The following is a 27,660-nucleotide window of genomic DNA, read 5'->3' as shown; positions in this document are numbered from 1 at the left end:
ACAGGAAGCGTCTGGTTGAAGTTATTGCTGCCAAAGGGAGGGCCACAAAATATTAAATGTGATGGTTCACTTACTTATTTTTCCCCCTTCTGTCATTGTTTGCATACTATCCTCATTAAAATATGAAAGTGTTATCAATGTTTGGGTGGTTTTAGTTAAAGCAGACACTTTTTTTTCATCTGTGTGATTTTGACAAAGATCAGATCACATCTTATGGTGATTTTACGCAGAAATGTGAGACATTCCAAAAGGTTCAGATACTATTTCATACCACTGTATTTCACATACAGCAGTAGTTTTCAACCACTGTGTTGAGGAAGTTACGCATTGTAAAAAAAAATTCATTTAATTTGTATGCATATTTGTATCTTTATTCATCTATCAATGCCAAAGACATAAATGACACGTAAAACAATTAAATACTATTCTACAAAATGGCAGAAGTGCATTCACGTGACACCATCCAGACAGTAAATTAAACAAGCCCAGTTTTCTCAATGTTCGGGGCCAACATATAACGCACTAGAAGTATCAATTTCGTGTAATGTAATCACCATCAATTTAACAGATACAATCTGAATACAAATTATCTTTTTTAATCACAATGTTTAGCCAGGTTTAAATTACAGCATTGATACCTTCGTTAATACAAAATCTCACCGCCCCCGAAGGCAACACATACTAGCTAGCCTCATGTTAGCCGACTTGTGCAAGTTTTTTTTTGCCGCCATAAAATATAATTGTGTGGAAGAACGATTGATAGAAACTTTAACACGTGGAGTATTTGTTGTAAGTAAATACCGTTATTAGTGTTTAAAGTGGTTATTTACCTTGTTGGACCTGTTGAGCCATAGTTTAGCGTGATAGGAGTTCAATTCCATAAAAAAGAGAACACAATGAACTACACTAGCATCTCTGAGCTTCATCCCAACTTGTCCCACACAGTAAGTAAAATAACATTCTTTTCACATAATTCCCAAATAACTATTTCAAAAGCAAAGAACCTGAGAATCTTTCTAGGACGGTTTGAAGGTTTTGTACACTAATGTTGAAAGTTATAGGCTTCTTCTCAATGCTGAAGTTTTAACAATATCATAAACATTTGGTCTTTTCCAGAAAGTGGTTGGCATCATTATAGGAAAAACTGATATTAGGAGCTTCCCTGACAGAAAAAGTATGTATCTAATTTTCCAATTTATTTTTGTATTTTATGTCAGCTCAAATGGTGAAATAATGTGTGCCTTCTTGTGTTGCCCAGTAGCGCTCTCTCCTGGAGAATATCTAGAACATGCCTTGTATGTTATTTGTTACTAATTGTCAGTATGTATATTTTAGATGTAGGTATGGACAGATTCATTTTTGGCTTCACTGTTAAGGACTCTCCTGACTTCTTTATAAACGTAACCGCCTGGGGAGATGATAACTACATCAACGGGCTTTCCAAAAGTTTTAATATTGGTGATGTTGGTAAGAACACCCTTCTTTTCCCTTGAAAATAAGCTAAATGGCGAACAAATATTAGAACTTTGAGTTATTTTACTAAGCGACATTGCTAAACACTTTTATTACTATATTTCTAGTCATTATTGACAATCCATTAGTGGCCACCAAAGATGCAGAGAGGGAAGAGAGATTCTGTCCTGCAACACCAAGGTTACTAATACTCATATTATGTCATGTAACACAGTTTATATGTTACATTAGGGGTCACAATCATCCTCTTGGTCTTTCTCTTAGTCCTTACAGGCTGATGCTGGCAGAGAGTCATTCCAAAGTGCGCTTGTGTGCGGACTTGGACACCAGCGACAGCTTGCTGCCACTGATGCACATGCCAGTCAAAGACTCTAGAGATTTCTACTCTCTGGGTGATGTTGTGGCCAACGGTCAGAGTTTGGACGGATCAGTTATAAATATACTCGCTGCTGTGAAAGCGGTGAGTTGTCAAACTTATTTGAGCGTACCCAAACACTTACCAGCAATGATTTTATGTACCCATGAACAATCAAATGACATACAAGACAATAAGTGTAGCAGATATTCTACCCTTCTTAATTATTTTCTGTTACGCTTGCCGCCCAGGAAGACGAAAACGTTTCACCCCAACACCCAACTCAATGCCGCGACTTTAAATAGCATCATTTGTCTATACAGTGGTACCTCGACAAACGACCGCTTCGTCACACGATCTTTTCGTCATCCAACGTAAAATTTGACTCGCCATTTGTTTTCTACATCCGACGACATGCTCGAAATACGACGATTTACGACAGCACTGCAGTTTCTTTGTTTTGCTGAAAGACGGACGCACGGTGGATTTTCTTGTGAGAGAAATCAACACAGGTTCCAAGAAGATTAGTGAAGGTGCTGAAAAAAGGAGAAGGTGACGCTTACAATTGAAATAAAAACATGAGCACGGTGTGCGCATCCGTGAACTAGCTCGACATTACGGCCGTAGAATGTCGGCTCTCGACGGTCCTCTTCTGACATCCGTTCGTCATTTATAATTTCAAGTGACAATTATTATTGTGGTAACGTCGCCAAAGAAATCGGAAGCTTCGTCAGGTTTCTAATCATTTATTCCATCAACTTGGGCAACACAACACGCCTACTGTCCGCTGCAGTTGACGCCAGAAACAAAACATTAAAAGAGAAAGTAAAATAGAACCGCACTCTCTATCTCACCGTCAGCCACGCTGTGCATTCAGGTACAGGAAAAAACGTCTGCCACATTAGAACCCGATTCGTTACATTATTACAGGAATTATTATATTATTAATTATTATTCCGATTTTTATTTATAATTTATTTATTTTGTTATGTGTAATTGCCATTTGTAATAGTATGAGCAGTAGTTATTAAGGATTTAGTGTAGGCTGTCGGGCTGTTGAACGAATTAATGGAAATATAATGTATTCTTATGGGAAAATGCTGCTCGACATACGACCATTTCGACTTACAGACAAGGTCCTGGAACGAATTAACTTCGTATGTAGAGGTACCACTGTAAAATTACTATTATTATAAGTACAGCTCTGCATAACATTGTTTTCTTTTTAATATTAAAGAAAAAAAGTAATATAGATCAACTTACAATGAAGTATAACTTTATTAACACTGTTTTGTTTGTAACAGAAAAGACTTCAAGCGCATCAATTTGGTTGAATTAAAAAAATACAAAAAAAAAGTCATATCCAAACTAAAAAAATACACTCAAGGTACATTTTTGACCATTTGATACTGAAAAATAAAATTTCATGAAATCAATAAATTTGACTGAAAAACCAAAAATTAATGGAGCAAAATGACGGTGTAATTGAACAGAGGGACTGTTTTTATTTTTGCTGCAGGCAGTATCAGCTTCAATACTATGGTGTGGGTTTATTTTGCACTGAGCAACTTGGTATGCCACCTTATATGATGCTAACAGTGCTCACTGGTTTACTGATGTAACACTGACAAAGCGGGACGATTGCTGGCAATATTCGGCACGTTTTGGCTGGGAAAAAAACAAGCGACCTATCAATGTGATTGGGGACGAATGTCTTTAAGTGATTTCTTAAATAATTTGGCTTCCCTCGTTGCGCTACAAACATTTTTAGACACAGTAAACAGACTGATCTTTCCCCGTCTCCCACTCTATTTAAAGTCAAAACCAAACGCTACATACGATTCATTTATTTCCTCGTCTTAGCTCTTCCTATCTGCAGTGCGCTTTGCTGTGTGCTCTTGTTTGGTTCTGAGCACATGCAGAAAATGAGACTACTGAGTGGATATGCAATTACATTTTATTGTAGAATGGCAAAAATAGCATATACTGCCCAACGTCACATCCGCTTCCCTCGGCATCGCTCTGGGCCCCACTATTTGAAAAGTACTGCTTCAAACTACCACAAATTTATTGTTATTTATTTCTTTTTATCAACACTGTCACGAGGTGTATTATTTTGGTGCTAGATTTGATTGATGATTACCGTAATTTTCAGACTATAAGCTGCTACTTTTTTCCCTCATTTTGAATCCTGCGGCTTATAGTCCAGTGCAGCTTGTTCCTTGATTTATTTGGGTTATTGGGTAACACTTTATTTGACAGCAGCGTCATAAGACCGTCATAATTAGAACATGACACTATCATTTGCATTACTGAATGCTTATGACAGATGTCATCAATTGTCATCCAGCAAAATATGCCACTAACTACATTTAAGTCCAGTTTGGATCGTTTACATCCATTCAAAATTGAGATAATTTCCCAATGACACTAAATGACATCTGTTTTAAGCATTCATTAATGTTCATGGCAGTGTCATGTCATAATTATGATAGTCTTATGACAGTCTTATGTCGCCACTGTCAAAAAAAGTGTTACCAAATACCATAACTAGCAATTAATGAAACAACCGGAACAGTAACTGAAGAAATAATTAGCACAGAACATGAATATTGTCTGTAGCGCCGGAATGCATGCTAGGAGGCATCCTGGACGTCAACAGTGTTGACAGCAGGTGGAAGCAGAGGTTGACTGTCTCCCCCAAGGGAGCAGTGATTGCCAAATGAAGCCTTGTGAAGCAATGAAGCTTTACAGCCAGTCGGTTCAAAGTTCATTTGGTCCTATGACACTCTTATGATGCTGTCAAATAAGGTGTTACCGGTTAATATCTTTTGGTTTTAATATCCCACAATAGAGTGAGGACAGCTGCGGCTTATCGTCCAGTGTGGCTTATCTATGAACAAATGCAGTTTTCGTGTCAAATTTGGTGGGTGGCGGCTTATACTGTAGTCAGTTGCGCCTTATAGTACAAAAATTAGAGTACATACTTTAATGTCATTTAAATACCTCGCTATTTCGCTTTTCAGACTGGGGAGATAAAACTGTTCCGGAAATCAGATGGAAGCCAGGGGCAGAGGCTGGAAGTCAAGCTTTTTGATGAGGTGGTCTCTTCCTTTCCCCTCATCTGGTGGGTCCCACTTATATTTGTGCCTTCTGCTGCTTCTGTATGATGGTAAAATGTGATAAACTTTTGCAAACTCAAGCTCACTTCTTGACCTCTGATTCATTCACAGTTGGGACAAAGAAGCCATTCAGCTCGTTCAGACTTCATTATCTAAGGGGACTGGTAGGAACGAATCCCTATTTGAATGTTATTACTGCTTGTCATGTCCTATTAACATTCCCTTACCAAAGGCAAGCATAACCGTGGACACTTGAGATGAAACGCGCTGTTATTTTTTAGATAACTTACGCTTGTTTTGACTTGTTTCCTCATTCCAAGTGATCTTCGTAGCGGATACGAAGATTAACTTTGACAGGTTCCGCAACGGAATGACCGCAACAGTCAACTCCAAAACCATTATCACTGTCAATCCCGGTGAGCGTGCCTCCACATCGTTTCACGAAAGCATAAAAAAAGCTTAGTTTAATGTTTAAAAAGGTATTTCGGGAAAGTACTCCAGCAGCAATGTTGTTTTGGCACAAGAAGAGAGCCGTGATCTGTGTTGCTGTACATGTAACTCATCATTTGTTTACAGACACACAAGAGGCCGGCCTGCTGTGCAGCTATGCTAAAAAGATGTTAGAATCTGGTGCACTGGAGCAGGATGACATGCCAGAGAATGTGCTGGGTAACTTATCGTGAAAACTTTACTGACTCGTCATATAAGAAAACCATCTGTATTTTAATGTGAAATATCACAGGTTATTTGATATTCCATGTGGAAACATTAGAATGCGCGGTTAAAGAAGTACTTGAGATCCTAACCTGGATGAAAAATGTTATTATTTCGAAGAAGCGTGTGTGAAATGGCCAACCAATCAAATGTGTAGAAATTTAGCAAACTTATATTACTATGAGTTAGGATTTTTTTTCTTCTGGCCTCGGCCATGTTGTCAGTGGTAGTGCTTTGAACTAGAAAAGCAGCGAAATCACAAATGTATTTAAAAAACAAATTCAACTTTACCCATAAACCTAAAGTCAATCACACAGAACACTCCTTAATGTATAAAACTAAACTTTACAAACGTTTAATCGTGATTAATTCCTGTTTTTTTATTTTTGGAACGGCTGACAAAACGATGAATACATTGTAGTTTTTAGTTTAATGCCATAGAATTACCATTTTGTCATGATCATTCATGACCCAAATAACAATGACGTTTATGATTGAGCAGTGGAGTCAATCACTGACGTGTACACGGTCAGTCAACTGAAGAAAAAAGGCCAAGAAAATATGGAGGTGTCCTACGGCATCACATACTGCTTCATCTCCAAGCTCGATCTGGACTCTTCCGTTTCAAAAGTCATCAAGACTCGCTGGTATGGTCACCCAGGAACACAGGTATTACTTGGAGCTATTTCCCATCTTTATATGTTCTGTGTTTCAGCGCCAAATGTAAGTTCCTGGTGGAAGAGGGAACACAGTATTGCACCAACCAATTGTGTCCAGGCAGAGGTCAAGCCTTTTCCTCCACTGTGGGCTTTGACCTGATGGTGGACCTCACAGACCACACAGGCACCCTGCATGCCTGCACTCTCAGAAGCCCAGTGGCTGAGGCCATGCTGGGCTGCACTGTTAGTCACACTCAGCACTGTTACTCATTAGAAATCTAGGGAAAAGAGCTACCACAGTATGTATGTATATATATATATTTTTAAATACCTTTGCCTGCAGACACAACAGTTTACTCGTTTGACTGACAATGAACGCACTGCACTGAAGTGGAAGTTTCTTTTGGAAAGATGCAAAATATATGTGAAGGTACAGTACATAAAGCACATCAAGTATAACAAAGTATTAAGGTGGTAATGCATATTGCGTACTTTTGAATGCATTTTGTTTTAGATCCTTCCCTCCACAAGGACAAAAAGCGGGTTCTTGGCGGTGGTCCTGGCCTGCTCACTGGCCGACTCGGTTGAGGTGAAGCAATTCCTGTCAATTCTGCTCAAGGAGGCCTGACTCCATCATCTTCAACCTGACAAGCAAAGTTCTAGTATTCTTCAACTGACACACAGATGTTGCAATAGTCAACAAAGGCAAAAAAGCTTGTGTTCAGATAGTTCTTTTTCAGCGCATTCTGTTTCTCAAAACTGTTCAGTATTTGTTCTAGGTTTTCAAATCCCTAAATAAAGCTGCATTCATGTATCAAATCTGGTCTCCTAAATCACTGGTAGGATTCTCTTCCATTATCCCATTTACCTGTAGTAATCAGCTATTAATTAAGGAGGTAAGATGAAGACATTGTTCTGTTCCTGCTCAAAGTTTCTTAATTTTTAACACCCAGATAGAATAGAATCTTTGTTGTCATTGTAGCGTAAACAAAATTAAAGTGCTAAAACACTAGAATTCTGAAAACCATAAATTACATTGCCAATGTACTGTATATCTAAACAAAATATATATTTAAAAAAAACATGTTTTTCAGCCTCTCAGTTATTCCTTGCCTATTTGGAGGTAGATCAGGGGATTTAATCCTTGAATTGAATTTCAAAAATTACCGGTAATTCATTTGTATATTGATATTTTTAATATTTTAATTTAAAAAAATACTACTAGTTTCCTTATTTTAAAATATTACAAATTTACTATTATTTATTATATATTTACTTGACTTTATTAAATCTATTTACCGTTATTTATTACATATTCATTTATTTAATTGTTATTGATTGAACATTTAATGTCAACTGTATGTCTGTTAAGCCATTTGGGGTCTTTTGGTGATTTTAGGTCTATATATAAATAAACTTGACTTTACAGTAAAAATATATATATAGTACACTGTGGGTCTTCAAGACACACGGCTTCTCAAAGTATAAATTATTCACTATTACCCATATTATATCTAAAGTATATGTGGATGCACTGTTCATATTTATTCATGAGTTGTGAATTGAAAACAAGTCAGCAGATGGCAGTACTTGAACGCTCCCAAAGCGGAACTAAGTTTCTTATGTATTTGTTGCTTCAGGGGCAATTTAGAAAGGCGTACAGCTTTGAGGCATCACCAGAAACCAAGGTAATCCAAACAAACCAACATTTTCAAAGTTTAGAATTACTGTACAATCGTTCCTTTCTGCTATGTAACTTTTCTGCTTAATTGTATTTAAATTTAGAAGTGCAAACGTGATTGATCTGAAGCATTTGACGTTGCTATGCCTCGGCGCTGACATTAGCTGTTAGTATTATTTTGTCATATGGTCATGTGGCACATTACACGAATTTGATAACGTTGTGGTATAATTTGACAGTGGCATCTGGAAGACAAAGATGAACGTGAATCAAGGGACGGTGGGCAGCGATCCGGTCATTTTGGCCACGGCCGGTTATGACCACACAGTCCGGTTTTGGCAGGCCCATAGCGGGATCTGCACCCGAACAGTCCAGCACCAGGACTCTGTATCCTTTATTTGGATATCACACTTCTGGGTGAAGTTCCCAAGTTCCAAATATACTTTTAGGATGTTACCGTAGTAGTACATAACATTCTGCAATGTGTTCTTTAACATTTTTTGTTACAAGCAAGTGAGTTCACTTGAAGTGACACCTGACAGGAGTATGATAGCCGCTGCAGGTCTGTTACTTAAATATATAATAAATATTATTTTATTTTACTAATATGTTCATTTTTAAGATTAATCGATTCAATTTCCCATTCAAGGTTATCAACATATCCGCATGTATGATCTGAACTCAAACAACCCCAACCCTGTGATCAACTATGACGGTGTAAGCAAGAATATCACCTCAGTTGGATTCCATGAAGATGGACGCTGGATGTATACAGGGGGAGAAGATTGCATGGCTCGCATCTGGGATCTGAGGTACCCTTTTGCCAAAATCTAAGTTGCCTAGTTGAAGTTTTGGAAAAATATAAGAAACAGTCTAGGGCTGTGGCTCCATCCATCCGTCATCTGCCGCTTAATCTGGGGTCTGATCGCGAGGGGCAGCATTTTTAGCAGGAAAACCCAGACTTCCGTCTCCCCTGCTACTTCAAACACTCCTCCGGCAGGATCTCAAGGGGTTCCCAGGCTGCCGCTAATCGATTAACCTATCGATTTGTTAGTTTGAATAATCGAGTCATGGGATTACAAACATTTATTGCGTTGCAGAATAGATTTTAGGAGATGTAAAACAAAGAAAAAATAATTTATGCTTGCAATAACTTAAGTTTTTACTTACCAAGATTGCACTTTCAAAAGAACATAAGATGCTAATACAAAATAAAATACCTCTGTGTTGCTTCAAACTGCAGGATTGCATGCTCATTTCACAAGAGCAATAACTGCATTTAAAAATCAATTAAACGTAGCTTAGAGTAGACTCAATCAGTATAAAAAACAAATTCGGATCAAAGTGCAACAACAACAAAAATTGGCATACTTGCATAGCAAATGTCTGCTAGCTTAAATGCTGTAAAATGCTAACTTTTTTTTTTTTTTTTTTTTTTTAAACAACGCTCTTAAAGGGAGCCACAGATAGAAAGATGTAGTTCTTAAATCACAAATGTTTGTACTAGTTATAATAATTTGATAGTCAAAACTAGTGCTGCAACGATTAATCTATTAACTCGAGTATTCGATTAGAAAAAAATATTCGAATTAAATTGTGTTGCTTCGAGTATTCGTTTAATTAAAGTTGTAATGGTTTATTTTGAAGGTGTTTGCATTTAGTTTTATTGATTAGGTTGGATACATTGCAGTCTGGTCTGCCTCTTTTCACATGGCTGAATCCAACTGCTCCGTGTTAAGACGCAATGCACTCTCGGCGGTGACGTCACTAGGCCAAGCTGCCGGACTTGATAGTATGTGTATTGTTTATTGAGCTGTTACCTGCAATCAGTAACTCAAGTCCTCAGATGAAAAACAAAAAAAAACGTTCCGCGAATGCGGAAGCGAGGCTTGACCACAAAGCAGACAACAATAATAGAGGGATTGCGTACAAGGGTTTATTGAACACACAGAAAAGCACACAATGCGAAAGCGAGGCTTGACCACAAAGCAGACAACAATAGTAGAGGGATTGCGTACAAGGGTTTATTGAACACACAGAAAAACACACAATCTCGAAAAGGAAGACAAAAAAAGGGTCCGTGACAGCAGGTCAGGATCAAAACAAAAAAAAGAGGGGAAAACCGCGGTGAGTGGCTGTGAAAGCAAGGCGAAAACAAATAATGGACTCAAATACCTGCACATGGTAGAGAATTCCAAAAGCTAGGGCGGTAGACAAATGAAAAAACCAAGGCAAAGATACAACTCGCAATAAAGGGGTCAAGAATAAAAAACTGTCAAATGGTAGCAAGCCAATATCTCGGCAAGCTGCCTAGGATCAGTGTAAAGACACTGCTGATGAGCTGGAACTGGATGCAGGTACAACATTGGGAACTCATCCCACAGCTCTGTAACAAAACAATCTGACCAGCAGCAGAATATGACAAAATCATGCCAGTCGTCATACTAGCTTAACTTGCTAGCTAGCACAGCTATTCTTCCAGACCATCCCAACCACATCGTTACCCCCAGCGTGCATTGCGTGCATAAAACATGGTGTCTTACGGAGGTGAGAGACTGAGGTTCCCTGTAACAAATCCTTCAAACACGTGTTCCCTCGAAAAAAACTGCTAAATATATCAAAACAATCACATTAGCTCAAACAAAAACTTACAACCTTATGCTGGTCTTAACCAGGAGCAGCTGGATTCAGCCATGTTAGATATTCTGTCATTCTCTGTTGCCACTAGATGGCAGTGTATCCACCCAAATCAACAACATTAAATGCAACACTTTCAAAACAAATCATTACAACGCCACTGTAACTAAACGAATGTTTGAGGCCGCAGAATTTGATTGGATGCTTTATTCTAATCGAATACTCGATTAATCGTTGCAGCACTACCAGAGTCTATCAATGACCTATGCTCACACGAGTACAATAATCATAAATTACAGTACATATTTGTTTTGAAATTATGCTGTCAAACAGTCAATACTTTAAGCTAAACTAAATCCAATGCAGGTCAAGAAATCTACAGTGTCAGAGGATCTTCCAGGTCAATGCGCCCATCAATTGTGTGTGCCTGCATCCAAATCAGGTGGGACATTCATGTTACTACAGGCAAAAGTGGAGGCCAATGTGTAATGGCATTGATTTTGTTGAATATCCAACACGTTTTCAGGCAGAGCTAATAGTCGGAGACCAGAGTGGAGTTATTCATATTTGGGATCTGAAGACTGACCACAATGAGCAACTGATTCCCGAGCCAGAGGTCTCGGTCAACGCGGTTCACATCGATCCGGATGCCAGTTACATGGCGGCAGTCAACAGCTCGGTCAGTTATGAATATATTATATCAATTAAAAATGTTCTTAAGATTAACATGCTGGGTCATAAATTTCATAATGATATTGACGGGGCGCCAGGCTGATTAATAGGGGGCCTGCATTGTTGGCGTGGCCGTCAAAACTGACCTAGTGGAATGGCAGACAAAGAGCTTTTTTCGTTGAAAATTCTTGTGAATAAATGCGCAAATCCCTGAATTCTATATAGATATCGATGCAAAACAGTCTTGATTATAGGTTGAAAGCAAAAAAAAAACGTGCAGTCAGCATTTATTTTAAGAAAATATGTCAAAGTACGATGCTAGTCTGTTAGTCAATGTGGCGGCCGCCATATGTAAACCAAGCTTTTCCGGTGAAAATTCTTGTGAATAAATGCTTACATCCCTGAATTCTTCATAGATATGAACGTAAAACAGTCTCAATTCTTGGTTAAAAGTAAAAAAAAAAACGTGATGTTAGCATTTCTTTTACGTAAATATGTCGAAGTATGATGCAAGTCTGTTAGTCAGTGTGGCGGCAGCCTTACAACAAAGAGCTTTTTACATTGACATTTTTGTGTATGTATCTTAAAACCCTGAATTCTTTATAGATATGAATGTGAATGTCTCTATTCTTTGTTAAAAGATAAAAAAAAAACGGGCATTAGCATTTATTTTTCGTAAATATGTTGAAGAATGATGCTAGTCCGTAGCGGTTAATTTCTCCTATTGATTTTTTTCACAACGTTTCAAAATGCACGCATGGTACGAAAATTATAATAATTACCTTGAATCCTCGACAAAGGACTGCTGAGACAATCCTTCCTGTTTGTATGCGGTACAGCTTTTGTACTTTTTCAACCTATATCCAGCATTGGATCGGTGCATGTGTTGACCAACTGCGATTGACTGCGAATAACTGAAGCGGACTGTAGGACGGCCCCCTACTGGAAGGCGTTGCGCAGACCCGTCAATACAATTATGAAGTCTATGGCTGGGTTATAGCTATTTATATTTTAGAAGTAGTACACTTGAACCATCAGTATACATTATAGTCCTCATTTATAGGGTAATTGTTACGTGTGGAACCTGGCTGGAGGTATGGGAGACGAGGTGACGCAACTCATTCCCAAAACTAAAATCCCCGCACACAAACGCTATTCTCTACGTTGCAAATTTAGCCCTGATTCTACGTGAGTCTCTTCTCTTTTGGCAGTACACACTCTTACACGCAATTTACCTAATGATGTGTCTGATAAATCGAGCTGAGGCTGATGATGGTTTCATTGTCATTCATTGTCAGTCTCTTGGCCACCTGCTCAGCGGATCAGACCTGCAAGATTTGGAGGACATCAAACTTTTCCCTCATGACAGAATTGAGCATCAAGAGCAACAATCCAGGAGAGACATCTAGAGGTTGGATGTGGGACTGCGCCTTCTCTGGGGATTCGCAGTACATTGTCACAGGTCAGTACACATGCTTTATAAAATAAAAAGAATAATTTTCTCGTCTATTATCGTCTATATTCATCACCGTAGTTTTAAAATAAAAAAACAGAATAATAAATGCGTTACGCAAATGATAAAGATTGCCATTGTTTCTTCTCAGCTTCCTCTGACAACTTGGCTCGTCTTTGGTGTGTGGAAACCGGAGAGATCAAAAGGGAGTATAGCGGCCACCAGAAGGCCGTAGTGTGTCTCGCCTTTAACGACAGTGTGCTGAGCTGAAGAGGACTCCATTTTCAAATAGCGTAGGCCTCTCTAGTGTTTTTTATTATTTTCTCTGTCATTGGGAAATTCAAAACTTTAAAGGCAACAATTAATCTGTTGTTCTGCATATAACATTTCATGGTACACCTCGAAGTTTCCGTTGTCTCTGTAGTCCTATTTATTATTATACTGTATAACATTATAAGTTCAAGGTTTTTTTTTGTTTTGTTTTTTTAAATAATACATAATATCTATAATATATTAGAGATGTGACCAAGAATTCGGCGCTGAAAACTTACGGCCAAAAACAGCTAAAGTTGCATTTTCGGTTTTCAGTTAAAAGACCGAAATTTTTCCACTGAATAGTGTGAAGAACCGTAATCCTCTTATGTTGACGTAATCAAAATATGCTGTCTCGGTAACACTACTGTCTCACAGCCAACATGTCCGTGGTTTGGAAGTATCAAAGAAATATATAAGTTCTTAAATGTAGAAAAATAAAACAAGTGTGCTTTATTGCCGCTTCCCGTTTTGGTCACATTTTTTTTCTGTGACTTCCACACCCCCTCTAGCATTTGACGTTTAATCTGGCCAGGAGCGACTTCGCTCGGCTTCATCACCGCTTGAACTCAGCCCACTCGCCTGCCTCTCAATCGATTCCACTTTTTGCACAAGAAAACACCGAGTCTTATTTTAAGAAGTTGGAGAGATTGTAATAGCTCTGTAAAGAGCTCAACTAGTTTCAGCAAGAACGGAATAGTTTTTGTTGTTGCTGTGACCTACAGTTCTACACAAACGTACATACAGCGGTGGTATGACTGTAGGGACAGTGTGGCTCAGTGGTAGAGTACTCATACCCCAACCCAGAGGTTGTGGGTTTGGGTCTCTGCCCTCAACGACTCATCTAAAAATATCTTTGAGCAAGATACTGAACCCTGCGTTGCTTTTGGTGCTGCGTCACCAGTAGGTAGATGATGATATCGTGCCAAAGCGCTTTGATTGCCATAAAAGGTGGAAAGGCGCTAAACAAGTGTAACACCATTTACCATTGAGACCTCATTTAGCTTAGCAATTGCGTGAGACCCATTTTTCCAAGTGTCCCAAACTTCCAAGAAAGCACATTCATCAAGGTTTCATCGGCCGTGACGTGTGTCTTCATCCACCAAACAGAATGCTATGACGAGGCCAGCACCTCTGATATAGGACGCGTTCAGAGTTTGCCACAAAACGCTCACTCCAGCCGGGAACGCACCCTCCCATGGGGTTTCAGAATTGGCACCTTTCAGACAAAATTTCTCGAGCCTCCGGGGTTGTATAACCAATGCCAAGGCAAAGGGCATTAGTCGGAAAACAATGAAATAAAATAAAAAACTTTAAACTAAAAAAAAAAAATGACATGCATGTGTATTTTCCGGCCTATCAGTTTTCGGTTTTGTTTCTAATATTCTGTTTTGGCCGAGACTTTTGCTTTCGGTACATCCTAAATATATACTGTATGTATAATACACTGGCTATGTTTACATGCATCAATATTTGGGTTAGGGTCAATATTCCGTTTATTTCCTTTTATTTGGGGGTGAGGATTACACAGCCAGATATTCCATTTAGAAAAGTGTTCAACCCAGAGGATTTAAAAAAATATATTTTTTTTTTTCCTAAACAAGAAATAGGTGGATATTCGGGTCTTCAATGTGTTTACATGCCCTTGCATAACCGTGTTACAAAAACTGCATCGGAAAGCATTTTCTGCATGAATACGTAGCCATTTATTCTACATATGGGGTGGTCTCGTGTTTATTTAATTCACTTTATGTAATAAGTTGATGGAGTATTTTGTTGTTGCGGTAATAAAAATAATTTGAAATCACATCCCCAAATTGTGGTCTTTATTACTGTGTGAGTCAGAGAACACAAGTAAATAGGCCAGAGCGCTATTGTTGTATTAAATGTACTTTATTGAACAACACTGTCATTACACCGGTTGTTGGTACAAGTGCAGAGGGGATGCCAGAAAGGGAGGTTTCAATAATCTCTTAAAAGAACTGACAGTTTTTGGCTTGTGCCACTAGTCTTGTGGGATGAGCTAAAAGAAAAACTGTCAACCTTTATAACATGATTTCTAAAGAGTGAATTACTCTGGTAAGTAGTAAAAGCAAACTGACATGCAGATGTTATTGGGAAAGCAGATGTCAATGCAGAAATAGACCAGCCTCTGTCTGCCTGGCCCTGAGAAAGGCAGAAACCATTACTTGCAAAACAACAATAAATACCCGATTTTTCTTATGTGTTCAAATAGTGGTGAAGAATGAAAAGTGATAGCATAGTCTTTTAGGTCATATACTTTTTAAGTATACATTTGCCAACTAAGAAGGAGAAAATAACCGAAGGATAAGATTAAAGAGCATTTCCTTAAAAATATCCTGGACGATTTGTGCTATTACACAATGTATCCAATGTTAAGGTAAAATATTTGCGTGTTTTATACAGTGTTAAAAACAAGAGTAATGCAATTACTGGAGTCGTGTTATCCACCTTTTACCTTCAGCTCTCTTGGTCCAGTGGATGGTCCTACCCCGACACAAGAGCCTGATGGGCTCCTCCAAGGTGGAGATATCTGCCTGACTCGCAGCCAGGACCCCAAAGAACTCTGTGCGCCTCTGGGTCTCGTTCACAGAGAGCTGGAACTGACTCTGCTAGAAACAAAACAATATGCAGTAACATCAGACTTATACCATGGCTGTGGTATGTAAAATACTGGACACACCCAACATTTGACGCAGTGTAGTGGACACCAATATTTTCTGCAACCTCCACAGATATTTGTAAAGACGTCTCAGACTTCAATAGACAGATAGAAGAAAATTGTAGCTCGTGAGCATATGTCTTAATTAAAAAAAAAAAAAGTCTTTGGAATTGGATGTGAATTACTTCTAAGAGCCATTCATAGTAAAGCTGCAGCTATTGATTATATATGTAATCAATTAAACTATCAGTTTGAATAAACAATCGGATTAGGAACATTTAATGCAAATTCTAGAAGATGTAAAACAAAGGTTTACTATGATGGCACTTTCAAAAAGAGCATTAAATGTGAATACAAAACAAGCTTCCCGAGTATTTTTTTGAACTAAGCAGAATTCATTCGACAAGAGCAATAAATACATTTAAATTAAAATACCTTAGTGATAGCCTGAAACATTATTTAAAAACAAAACTGAGGATCGAAGCACAACAAAAGAACAATTGGCTAATTTGCATAGCAAAAGTCTGCTAGCTTAAATGCTATTAAATGCTAATGTTTTTTTTAGGGCTGTCAAACGATTGAAATTTGTAATCGAGTTAATCACAGCTTAAAAATTAATCGTAATTAATCGCAATTCAAACCATCTCTAAAATATGCCATATTTTTCTGTAAATTATTGTTGGAATGGAAAGATAAGGCACAAGACTGACATAAACATTCAACATACTGTACATAAGTACTGTATTAGTGTATTATAACAATAAATCCCCAAGATGGAATTAACATTATTTACATTCTTTCTCTTACAGGGATCCACGGATAGAAAGACTTGTAGTTCTTAAAAGATAATTTGAGTACAAGTTATAGTAATTTTATATTAAAACCCTTCAATGTTTTCGTTTTAGTAACATTTGTAAAAATGTCTATCAAAAACTAAACTAGTAGCTCGCCATTGTCACATGGGCTCCCTGCCGTTCCTCCACAGTGTCTTTAACTACGTAAGGTAGTGATTGAAATACACCACAAGGTGTCAATGGCAGGTTTTAAATTAGAGCTCCAGCCAAGGCAAAGTCTGAGTAAGTTTTATGTGTATTTTGCATAGCTATTTTGATTGGGAATGACAGTTCTCTTTGCATTGAGCGCTTTTCTTTTTGTGAACATTCTTTTTTTCATAGATAGGAATATAATTTTTGTTGTGCTTTCACTAAATGATACTGTAATGACTTAACTGTTCCGCCGAAATGCATGATGGGAAGTTGGGCAACCATGACTGTCAGTGGTGGCTGCAAATGGTATACAGTTAATTCTGCGTTGTGTTCAATTAAGTGTGTTAAGAAAAAGATTGTCTCCTGATTCGCCCAAATGCATGATGGGAAGTAGGGCAACTATGACTGTTAGTAGTGGCTGCAAATGGTATACAGTATATTCTGCATTGTGCTAAATTAAGCGTGTCAAGAAAAAGAGTGTGTCCACTCGCATTCCTCTGCCTTTCGCTCTCATATCTGCTAAAATGGCGTCATTGTAAACTGTTTGAAGCAACGCATGAACGGGTCATTCCGTGCATGCGTTAATTGTGTCAAATATTTTAACGCGATAAATTAATTACCGCCCGTCAACGCGATAAATTTGACAGCCCTAGTTTTTTTTTTTTATTACAATGCTCTTAACAAATCATTCAAACACATATTCCTCCCCCAAAACTACTCTAAACTAAATAACGAATACATAAACAATCATACAAAAATTTACAACCTTCCTCAAAGCGGCAAAATTTTATCTTCAGCTTTTTTCTAATCGAATTACTGGAGTTAATCATTTATTCGTTGCAGCACCAATTCATAGGTTAATTTGTGTGAGCTTCCTAAATGAACCAACGTGACAAAAATGCAGCAAAATACTTTATGGTTGCTTGAATAGCCACAGTCTGTCAAGCAGTATTTCACTCTAAAAGAGAAGTCTTAAATACTAAACAGCCCTCCCATAAACAGTGAAACCATTGTGTCTTCATCAGTCTCCTGTAAGAAGAGCCCAAACGGCAGGGATCAGATGTTCTGAGGAATCCAGCTGGAGAGAGAGACTTTTAAATGATCTTCATATTTCTGTTTGGACGCCGCATTGAGATAGTCATGCAAAAACACTGTTAATGCTTAACTATAAAAGATGAAAGATTATAATTCCTTGAATTAGTCTTAGCTTCCAACATTATCGGAATGGGTGTTTTCTACAATGTATGAAATTGGTGTGGAAGAACCCATTTTCTACTGCATTGTTACCTGGTGTGCTGACGCTTGAAGTAGGGAGCGTACATTGTCATAATCAGATGTTTCCATTGTCCACAGCAAGCACCTCTCCTGGTATGCTGGATGGTAACATATTATTCCCTAAAAAAAAACAAGCTGAAAGTTGATCAGACACTTAACCCCCAATTGTATCCCCTGTACTGTGGACGTACATGTTTGGTATCAAAGAGCACAGTGGATGTTTGATTCACTCCTGTGGTCACAGTAAAGGTCACCAGGCCATTCTCCTGGTCTACAACTGCCGACTGGTTGAGGAACAGAATCCCATTTGGGTCTGAGGCAGTGAATCGAACAGCCTGTGAAGACTAACGGAGATGATAATTAAAAATAGGTGGAGAAAGCTATAGTGAACTCTGTGTGAGTGATACCTGCAAGTGTTTTTGAGGCAACCGAAGGTGTCCGGTCAAACCAAGAGCCAGAAGGATCAGTAGCAGAGAGGCTAGGAGACTGACACAGAGGGCTTTTTTGGGGATGGGGTGCAAAGTCGAGGAGCTCCCATCCTAAAAAGAGACAAGCAATAGAATAGCAGAAAAACTTCCACAAAAAGAACCAGGAAAGTACACACATACCATGCAGCATCCTCCCTCCAATGTGCCCTCTGGAAGATTCCAACACCTCAACATCCTGTGTCCAATCATGTCTCCTCACTTGCTTCCTTCTCGCCACTGTCGGAACACCGTGCGCATGACAAGTGCATGTCTGATTCACCTGGCTGCCTTCACTTTCTTCATCTCCTGAGACCTCCCACTTTAAGCCCCTCTACCCCTCCTCGTCGCTTCAATTCAATCCTCAAATCACCTGAACTTTTACTAAAGGGGATCGTTTTCATGCCTTTGGCCCATAGGAATAGCCCATTCCATTTTGATGCGGATCCTAAATTTGTTAGAGATAGGCTCCATTGAGTTCCTTCCTGCAATTCCCCTGTTTTTGGACTCCAATCGCACTTGGCGGCCGACTTCCATCCAGACAATAGACAAAGACATAAAAGCAGCCATGACATGGAAGGCATCCTTCAGCATGTGAAGTGATATGCAACTACTGGGAACTTCCCCCAGATGAAAGGACAAGGTGACTTGAAAACAGTGGTGCGGGAAGTGGGGTGCTGTTGGGGAGGAAAGTGTTTTGGTAGATTTTTGGGGTTGTAAAAATAGGTAAATGAAACATTGAAACAATAGCGTACGTAACTTTCGGGATTACCATAATTTTCGGACTACAAACTGCTACTTTTTCCCCTCATTTTGAATCCTGCTGCTTATAGTGTAGTGCGGTTTATTTGTTGATTTATTTGGGTTGATAGGCAACACTTTATTTGCCAGCGGCGTCATAAGATTTCCATAAGACCTGAAGGAATTCGTCCCCCCGGCCAAGCCGCGGAAACAGCGACAGCCGAACGAAATGGGTGTTCCGCTGGCACCGCTCCCGTAAGTCGGCCGGAAGGGCTAACATCTCTGCGCATTCACTCTGGTGTTAACCCTTTGTACTGACTCCATGTTCCAAAAGTTTGACGAAGGCTCACCAAAAACAGGTAGACAATTTATTCATCGACAATGGTCAAAAACAAGGCAAAAACAGACGATGGAGAGACAATGCTGGATCCAGGGTCGGCAAAACAAGGCTACATAAAAATGTTTCCGAGCAGCGAACGTGTTATCTAAATGTTCAGTTCTTTTTGAAAGCTGCGGTGGAGTGGGCCGGGCCGAAGGCATGGCTGGGTGTCGTCTTGGGATCATCCCTCTGTGGCAGGTCAGGTTCCTGCGTCATCCTTCGTGGCTGGGACGTGGTTGCCACGTCGACCAACGCAGGTCTTGACGTCCAAGGCGCCCACGCTATCATCTTGTTATCCTGGTTGGGCGAGGGTGTTCTCCAATGCTATTTGTTTTGGGACAGAGCGCCCTGTTCTTTGTCCTGGAGTGCCCGGGAGAACTGATTGCAAGAGTTGGTGCGTCAATCTTGCTCATGACGTGTTGGGCTTCTGTGATAAGATGGCGTTGTGTATCTTATATGCCCTCTATTCTGCTTCTTTTCATTAAACTATGGTGTAAGTGCTATTTATTTTATATTATGTGTGTTAGAGTAATGCAAACAGTCCTACAGTAAATATGAGAAATTATACTATTGCCTGATTGATTATATTACGTGTGTTAGAGTAGTGCAAACAGTTAGACAGTGCCTACGAGAAACGGTAGCATCTCCTTCATTCCCCCTCACGAGCCACGACAGGGCTGATAAGGTGATTCGCTTTACTGTGTCAAAGGGCATGGAGTGAAGTCTGCTTAAACTATGGTAAGATGCTTTACTATAATTAATGTGTTAGACTAATGCAAAGAATTATATGGTGTGTGCGAGAACGGTACCTATTCCCTTCAGACCGTCATAATTATGACATGACACTGTCACGGGCATTAATGAATGCTTATGACAGATGTAATTAAGTGTCATCCGGCAAATAACTCCATTTATGTCCAGCTCAGATCTTTTACATCCATTCAAAAGTGAGATCATTTGCCGGATAACACAAAATGACATCTGTCATAAGCATTCATTAATGCTCATGACAGTGTCATATAGGCCTGAACGATATATCGTTTAAACATCGCCATCGCGATGTGCGCATGTGCAATAGTCCCATCGCAAGGACGTGCGATAGTTTTTTAATTTCATTTTTTTTTAATCCACAAACGTTTGTTTTGAGGAAGGAGAGGGGAAAAAAGCGCACAGCTTCTCTTCCCTTCCAGCAAGTCATCGGCTCCTCCCCCTCCCCCTGCAACAGCGGAGTGGAGGGAGGAGGGGCCGAACAGCAGAGCGGAGGGAGGAGGGCCCGTTCTCAAAGTGAAAGCAAGCAATCAACACGTTGGAGGAGCAAGGAAGACTGTATCCAAAAGGAGTTTTGGAAGTATTTTGGCAAGAACAAGACTATAAGGGACAAAAAACAGCCCTGTCGACAGTGCCTCACTATGGTTGCCTCAACAAGAAGTAATCCGTCAAACATGTGGGACCATTTAAAACGCAGGTATCTATGCATTCCTGCTACGAGCTCCCCATCAGAGGCTTTTTAGCACAGGTGGGAACATTGTTACGTGCCAACGTTCTTGACTCAAGCTTGCTATAGTGGATAAACTAATAGTCTTGGCCAAAAACCTATGAGATCCAGTTGAGAATTGCTGAGCAAGGAAGGTGGACGATATGCAGACAAATACATAACACAGCTGAAGGAATGTCTTTTCTTCTTTTTATTCATGTGACAGCTATCAGGAAGGCAGGAAATTTGGGAGTTAAAATGGTTCTGTTATTCATCACAGTTATTTGCAGTTATTCAGTTCAATTATTTACAAGTTCAATTGAGTTTGTTTCTTTTATATTTAAATTTATTGTAAACCGTATTTTTCAAATAACTATATATAGTACAGCTGCTCATAAAGTTTTGATACTTAATATTTTTGTTGAAATATTTTTACAACTTTGTTGCGGTTTTGCAGTTTTATATTGTTATATTTTGTGTAAACAACTCGGGGGACTAATGCACTTGCACTTTTATTAGTCAGATTTAATATTTAAGTTCAAATATGTTGACAACTTTGTTGTTTAACTGAGGTTTTTATGTATTGTTATAGTTTGTGAACTCTTTTGTCATATTTAATATTTTTGTTCAAATATGTTGACAACTTTGTTGTTTTACTGAGGTTTTTATTTATTGTTATAGTTTGTGAACAACTCTTTTATTTGTCATATTTAATATTTTTGTTCAAATATGTTGACAACTTTGTTGTTATTTTACAGAAGTTTTTATTTATTGTTATATTTTGTCAAAAACTTAGGGGACTAATGCACCTGCTCTTTTATTTATCATTTAATGTATTTGCTGCTGTTGAAGTGTAAAATATTGTATTCAATAAATGATCTATTTTGTGCAGACATGACTTCCTGGATACCAAATTACAGAAATCTTCATCATTCACAAATTAAACGGTATTATATGAATACACTGTGGTCACGGTGTGTTATGTAAAGTATTTCCAAACAGCTATTCAAGTCATTTAGTGAAAATTTCTTTAAAAAAGATAGATCTTTTTTTTTTTAATATCGCAATATAATATCGCAATATATTGCAAACCTAAAAAAAATCGCAACAATAGTTTTTTCCAATATCGTTCAGGCCTAGTGTCATATCATAATTATGATTGTCTTATGACAGTCTTATAGCGCCACTGTCAAATAATGTTTTACTAAATACCATAACTAGCAATAGTGTACCGCACGCAACACGTCACTTTTGGTCATTAATATTCATGACGTTAGCAACTGTTGCTAGGGCGGTTTATCCCTCATGCTAGATGCATGTAAATAGTGTACGGACAAGATGTTTACTGTGCTAAACCTACCAATTCCGTCCGTTCCTGATGCCAAATTCACTCTTAAAGATGTGAAAGAACATATAAATGTTCAGTTAAAGAGATGGCTTGATTGTCGAGGGCTGAAAAAGACAGGAAAAAGAGCCGACCTGATCCAGACGTAGCTTTTTTATCGACACCTTTTTCTTGCATGCATTGCCTTACGCCACTGACAATGACATTCTCCTGTTTCAACAATCTGTGCTTTACAACCATATGTCCTGTCTTTCTTATATATTATATCCTCTGGTTGTCTTACATCTCTGACCATTCTTAGGGGTCATTTATATTGCTATTTTTATGTAGCGATTGCAAATGCTTCTCAGTGACAGTCAACGAACACTTTTAATTTTTTCATTAATAATAAATCTTAATTCTATTAATTTATTTACACTTCCACCTTACTAAGGTTGTTTCTTTACAACAGAAAAGGCAAAGCTGTTAAATCTAGAACCTACCTCTAGGTATGAACAGGCTTACTATACAAAAAGACCAAGGCCAAACATGGCAAGTTTATTTAATCATCCGTATATTAGAAAAATAGGCCTACATGACTTGTGATATACAGCATCAATAAAATTCAAATTTTTGCTCAGGTCAGTCATTGTCAGACAGAAGCAGCACAACAAAACGCCGCTCAAAAAAATAAGTAAAAATATCAAAATGGCTTACCTCTTCGGGGCAGGATTGTCGACCTATGTGACCATGACCCCCCCCAAAAAATGGTTACCGCATATAAAGGTGAATGGCTTCACCTTGCTGGCGTTAAACTGGTTTTTTGGATGTCCGCACAAGTTAATCCATTGTTCACATTTTTTCCCTCCAAGGTTTTGGCTTCGGGAAACGTATGAAGAAAATATCCTTCATATTTGGACTGTCTTAATGTCCAGAGTCGTTTCCACAAGTTCCATAGCAGCAGTGTTAAATCAGCATGTTCTTTTTTGAAAGATTACCGCCAGAAAATAAGCAGTAATATCATTGGTTGTATGCGAGCGTGCTTATATGTTGACCACCTTCGGGTTTAAGATGGTGACGTCACACATCCTTGCAGTCTAAAAATAGCATTTGTGCGGTACACTATTAATGAAACAACTGGAACAGTAACTGAAGAAATGATTATCACAGAACATTAATTTTGCTTGTTATTTACATCTATAGCTCTGCAATACATGCTCGGAGGCATGTTGGATGACAATGTTGACAGCAGGTGGCAGCAGAAGTTGACTTTCCCCCCCAAGGGAGCATTGATGACCAAATAAAACTTTTTGAAGCAATGAAGCTTTGCAGTCAATTGGATCAAAGCTTCATGGTTGTTCATTTGGTGTTATGACAGTCTTATGATACCTCCGTCAAATAAAGTGTTACCAGTTAATATCTTTTGGTGTAAATATCCCATAATACAGTGAGGACAGCTGCGGCTTAGAGTCTGGTGCCCCTGGTAGTCCAAAAATTACGGTTAATATACATGTTGAAAACGTTTTTTTTGTTTTTTTTTTATAACATGGTCACTACCTGACAACTTGCTTGCTACCGGTGTTGTGCCAAAATGTCCTACACCACCGAAACGTCTACTAGAGGCGAATTTGACCCCAAAGTACTACTGTGTGCTTTCAACTTGTTTTGATGCATACAGGAAGAACATAATAAAAAATGCCTTGGGAAAATACTTCAATGTCGTAATATCAAATAAGGGCTGTTTAAACACACTCTGTGACTAATGTGGCCAACAGATCAACACTGCTTCAAAGTTACTGCAAGAAAACACAATGCTAAAAACTATGAGAGGGAAACGCATACAAAAAGTATTTTGAGGCAATGAAAAGGTAATAAAAGACTCAATAAAAACAAAAATAGTAAGCACTCGCCACTTTTAACCAATGTGCGCGTGCGTGCCCAAGTGCACTTGGCATTATGTAGACGTCTCGCCGCGTACAGTAGGCAGGAATTGCAGAACACCGGGTCACGTTGAAAAAGGTGCTATTTGTGAAAAGGGGGTGTTAAACCGAGGCTTATTGGACCTCTTGGTTTTCAAACGTGTTTGAGTGTCATTGCGCCTTCTCGCTGCAGAGTTTTGCATTATAATACTAAGCCACTCTTTTATTTCCAATACAAAAACTCCAACACACACTGCAGTTGAAATAGAACTCTGTCTTTGTAGTAGCCTAGTAGTACAGTATAAGTAAACTATCCAGCATGGGTGTTTACTGCCATTGTGCCAATTATGAACCGAAACTGCGGTTTTTGGATGTGAAAAACACACACACAAAAAAATCCTCAGCACCCTCTGCTGTGAGTGCCTTCCAGCGCTCCAGTTTGAAAAACACAAAATAAAACCAGCATGAGGCCAGTGAGGTGTTTTAAGATGTTTTAATTATTAGCAGTGCATGTTATGTGAACCCAACATTTCTTTTATGAGAAATACAACATTGTTAGCCTAATAATTTAAAATGACCCATGTTCTTGATAAAACCTTTTTTTTGTCTTCGTCCATCATCAGTCATTCAAGTAATGTGTACCTGTGAGATCTCAATTGTGGCAACTGCACTCGTTTATAGAATTTGTTGTGTTATTTGCAGAGGTGGGTAGAGTAGCCAAAAACTTTATTCAAGAGTGGCGTTACTTCTAAATAATATTACTCAAGTAAAATTAGTCATCCAAAAATGGACCCAAGCACAAGTAAAAAAGTATTAGTTGAAAATACTCTAGTAATGAGTAACATTGAGATTAACTGCTTACAATGTCAGATTTTAAAAAATACTGTAATGGTATTTTTTTTTTCTTTCAGCACAACTTCATCTATATAAATGTATTATTAAACTATACCATAACGTATTACATGACTATATTAGGCCAAAAAATTCACAGAAAAAAATGGAATTCAGGTGAGAAAAATGAAATATCACCAATTCAGAGAGCATTAGTGCCATCTAATGGAGAAAAAACGTTGTTACCGCCGATTAGTATATGTATAATGGAGTCATGTGGTTATTACTGCAACGTCTCATTAGTAAAACTAAGACAGCTACTGTCGGAATCTCTGTCAAAAAATAAAAATATGTATAATAAAAAGGAAAAATGTAACGACTCCAGTGTAGCCCAAAGTAGCGGAGTCCTGTTTCTTCTTCACAAATCTTCTCAAGTATTGTGTGGTAAAACTACTCTAAGCAGCACATTTTTCTCAAAAGTTTATTCAAGTAAATATAACAGAGTAAATGTAACGCGTTACTACCCACCTCTGGTTAGTCATTTTCCAAATTTAACTTCTTGCTATGATATCAATCTGTTTTCAAAAGTATCACCAACAACTGAAGTCAGTTTCAGATTGGACCACATTTCCTTCCTTATTTTATGTTACAAATATTGGTTGCCAAAGCGAGGCAATTTCATCACAAGGGGTCATTAAGGAACGCATGTCTCACACTAACATTTTATGTGGTGAAAATCTGGATTCTTGAGACTACACTCACTAGATTACAGTACTTCGAAAGAAAAAGTAACTTCTGAAAACAAGCTAATGCAGGTTTGGCATAGCACAATGTGAAACAACAGCAATTAATCGTCAACACCCCTTTAAATATTTGTTCTACAGTACACAAAAATTTATATATACTGGATAAGGAAATAAATTACATTTTTTTGTGGCTGGGGGAATTGTTTTACTGCTTTTTCAAAGCAATTGGTGTCTAATGTTGAAAAAGTGTTCCATGATTTTGTCACCTTTGAATAATTTTAACTATTAACCAACTAGCAGCATATCTAGGTCCATGGGACTCTTATCCAAAATGTTGCTACTGGTGACTAGTCGTTTTTTTGTAGATTTCAGAATAAAAATACATTGCACCAATTTAAAAATGAGTTCCTGGCTAATGCTAAACTAGTTAGCAGCATAGACTTCATTAGCTATTGACGTGACACTTCATCATTCTTTGCGTCACGCCTTGTCAGAGGGGGCCGAGCTTCATTTTGTATCGTCAGTTAAGACGGCACACGCTCATGTCTTAGCTGGATTCAAGCTTGGATTTTTGAAGCACTACGAAAACTGTACCGCATACAAACAGGAAGGATTGTCTCAGGAGTGAGTTGTTTGAGGATTAAAGGTAAATATATTTTTTGTACCATGCATGCGTGATGGAAGCATTTATTCGCAGGAATATTCTTACACATGGAGGCGGCTAATTTTCTGCTAATGACGAGCCTCATAGTTGGCGATATTTACGAGAAATAAATGCTACCTGCACGTTTTTTTTTTGCTTTTAACCAAGAATCGAGACTCTTTTACATCCATATCTATAAAGAATTCAGGGATTTAAGCATTTATTCACAACAATTTTCACCAGAAAAGCTCTGTTTACGCCAGGCTGCCGCTAGCCTTATTCGCTAACCGAGTAGCATTGTACTTCAACATATTTACGTAAAATAAATGCTAACTGCACGGTTTCTTTGCTTTAAACCAATAATTGAGAAAGGGATTTAAGCATTTATTCACAAGAATTTTCGCTAGAAAAGCTCTGTTTACGTCAGGCGGCCGCTAGCCTCATTCGCTAACAGTATATTGTGTATAATGATAATAAAGGGCTATTCTATTCAATAATAAGTTGTGATTGTATATAGAATTTATTAATAATCTATTTACATCTTATTTATAATTGATTCTGCATGTTTTCCTCAAGTATTAAGTTTCGTATGTTAAATTCAGTTATTTATTAGCTGTTGAAAACTTGCAGTAAAAAAAAAAAAATTAAGTTGCTATTTTAGTCAAAAACTTATATGTTAAGTATTGCTATTGAGCCTGAAAATATAGGTGATTGTCTCTGCATTTGGTGATTTTTGTGCAACTAGTGTAAAATCTGAGACTTCTATAGCCATCTTACGTTGTGTTATACTTATATTAAAAATATAATCGGGAGTAATTTTTTTTATAAGGGAACAACTTTGAATTTTTTGATGCCGCTGCTCTTGGAGACTCATATATGGCTAAGGTAGGTGCCTGTTTTAGTTTTAAGTCGGTAGCAGCTTTGGTTTTGAAAATATTTAATTTAAATTTTTTAAAAATAGGCCCCCTACGAATCATCCCCGTTTCCCGTGTCATGTCAATAGGTTATGAAGTGTATGTTGGTAGTTTCTTAAACACAATTTGATTTGAGGCTGAGGCACAACATGGTTTTCAATGGTCCTCTCTTAATGATTCATTTAGTGTAAAATCTGGATATG

The 27,660-nt window shown here is 38.2% G+C and overlaps 3 protein-coding genes across 5 annotated transcripts; 2 read left to right on the top strand and 1 right to left on the bottom strand.

Annotated features, from left to right (window-relative positions):
- The first annotated feature begins 494 nt into the window (after positions 1-494).
- meiob (meiosis specific with OB-fold) lies at positions 495-7,130 on the top strand. Its single transcript, XM_057826482.1, has 13 exons — positions 495-944; positions 1,117-1,174; positions 1,336-1,467; positions 1,581-1,653; positions 1,738-1,933; positions 4,855-4,955; positions 5,062-5,114; positions 5,271-5,366; positions 5,527-5,619; positions 6,167-6,311; positions 6,380-6,566; positions 6,667-6,753; positions 6,838-7,130. The coding sequence occupies exons 1-13, from the start codon at positions 897-899 to the stop codon at positions 6,949-6,951; spliced, it is 1,383 nt and encodes a 460-aa protein (XP_057682465.1). The 5' UTR covers positions 495-896; the 3' UTR covers positions 6,952-7,130.
- A 793-nt stretch (positions 7,131-7,923) lies between these two features.
- On the top strand, positions 7,924-15,201 carry mlst8 (MTOR associated protein, LST8 homolog (S. cerevisiae)). 2 transcript variants are annotated; one of them, XM_057825216.1, is made up of 10 exons: positions 7,924-8,011; positions 8,109-8,170; positions 8,244-8,391; positions 8,515-8,566; positions 8,654-8,816; positions 11,008-11,083; positions 11,168-11,320; positions 12,377-12,501; positions 12,612-12,775; positions 12,918-15,201. In XM_057825216.1, the coding sequence occupies exons 3-10, from the start codon at positions 8,263-8,265 to the stop codon at positions 13,034-13,036; spliced, it is 981 nt and encodes a 326-aa protein (XP_057681199.1). In that variant the 5' UTR covers positions 7,924-8,011; positions 8,109-8,170; positions 8,244-8,262; the 3' UTR covers positions 13,037-15,201. The 2 variants fall into 2 exon arrangements, with proteins under 2 accessions (XP_057681199.1, XP_057681201.1); XM_057825218.1 differs by lacking the exon at positions 8,109-8,170 and having other exon boundaries at positions 7,963-8,011; positions 12,918-15,200.
- bricd5 (BRICHOS domain containing 5) lies at positions 14,976-18,798 on the bottom strand. Of its 2 annotated transcripts, none has more exons than XM_057825219.1 (6): positions 18,631-18,798; positions 18,430-18,561; positions 18,214-18,366; positions 18,035-18,142; positions 15,558-15,711; positions 14,976-15,244 (listed from the first exon to the last, which is right to left on the bottom strand). In XM_057825219.1, exons 1-6 carry the CDS (start codon positions 18,697-18,699, stop codon positions 15,150-15,152), a joined length of 711 nt encoding a protein of 236 aa, XP_057681202.1. In that variant the 5' UTR covers positions 18,700-18,798; the 3' UTR covers positions 14,976-15,149. The 2 variants fall into 2 exon arrangements, with proteins under 2 accessions (XP_057681202.1, XP_057681203.1); XM_057825220.1 differs by having other exon boundaries at positions 15,558-15,708.
- Between the last annotated feature and the right edge of the window lie 8,862 nt (positions 18,799-27,660).

The sequence above is a fragment of the Corythoichthys intestinalis genome, chromosome 21 (assembly GCF_030265065.1).
Source record: "Corythoichthys intestinalis isolate RoL2023-P3 chromosome 21, ASM3026506v1, whole genome shotgun sequence".
Lineage (NCBI taxonomy): Eukaryota > Metazoa > Chordata > Actinopteri > Syngnathiformes > Syngnathidae > Corythoichthys > Corythoichthys intestinalis.
The sequence above is the reverse complement of the archived record's forward strand: the minus strand, read 5'-3'. Positions and strand labels throughout refer to the sequence as shown.

Coding starts and splice junctions, on each gene's coding strand:
- meiob (XM_057826482.1), top strand. CDS start 897: ATGAACTACACTAGCATCTCTGAGCTTCATCCCAACTTGTCCCACACA. Junction 5,115..5,270: donor TTCATTATCTAAGGGGACTG/GTAGGAACGAAT, acceptor CCTCATTCCAAG/TGATCTTCGTAGCGGATACG. Junction 6,754..6,837: donor GATGCAAAATATATGTGAAG/GTACAGTACATA, acceptor ATTTTGTTTTAG/ATCCTTCCCTCCACAAGGAC.
- mlst8 (XM_057825216.1), top strand. CDS start 8,263: ATGAACGTGAATCAAGGGACGGTGGGCAGCGATCCGGTCATTTTGGCC. Junction 8,392..8,514: donor CAGTCCAGCACCAGGACTCT/GTATCCTTTATT, acceptor TTTTGTTACAAG/CAAGTGAGTTCACTTGAAGT. Junction 8,817..11,007: donor GCTCGCATCTGGGATCTGAG/GTACCCTTTTGC, acceptor AATCCAATGCAG/GTCAAGAAATCTACAGTGTC.
- bricd5 (XM_057825219.1), bottom strand. CDS start 18,699: ATGATTGGACACAGGATGTTGAGGTGTTGGAATCTTCCAGAGGGCACA. Junction 18,367..18,429: donor TGCCTCAAAAACACTTGCAG/GTATCACTCACA, acceptor CATCTCCGTTAG/TCTTCACAGGCTGTTCGATT. Junction 18,143..18,213: donor TGCTCTTTGATACCAAACAT/GTACGTCCACAG, acceptor GTTTTTTTTTAG/GGAATAATATGTTACCATCC.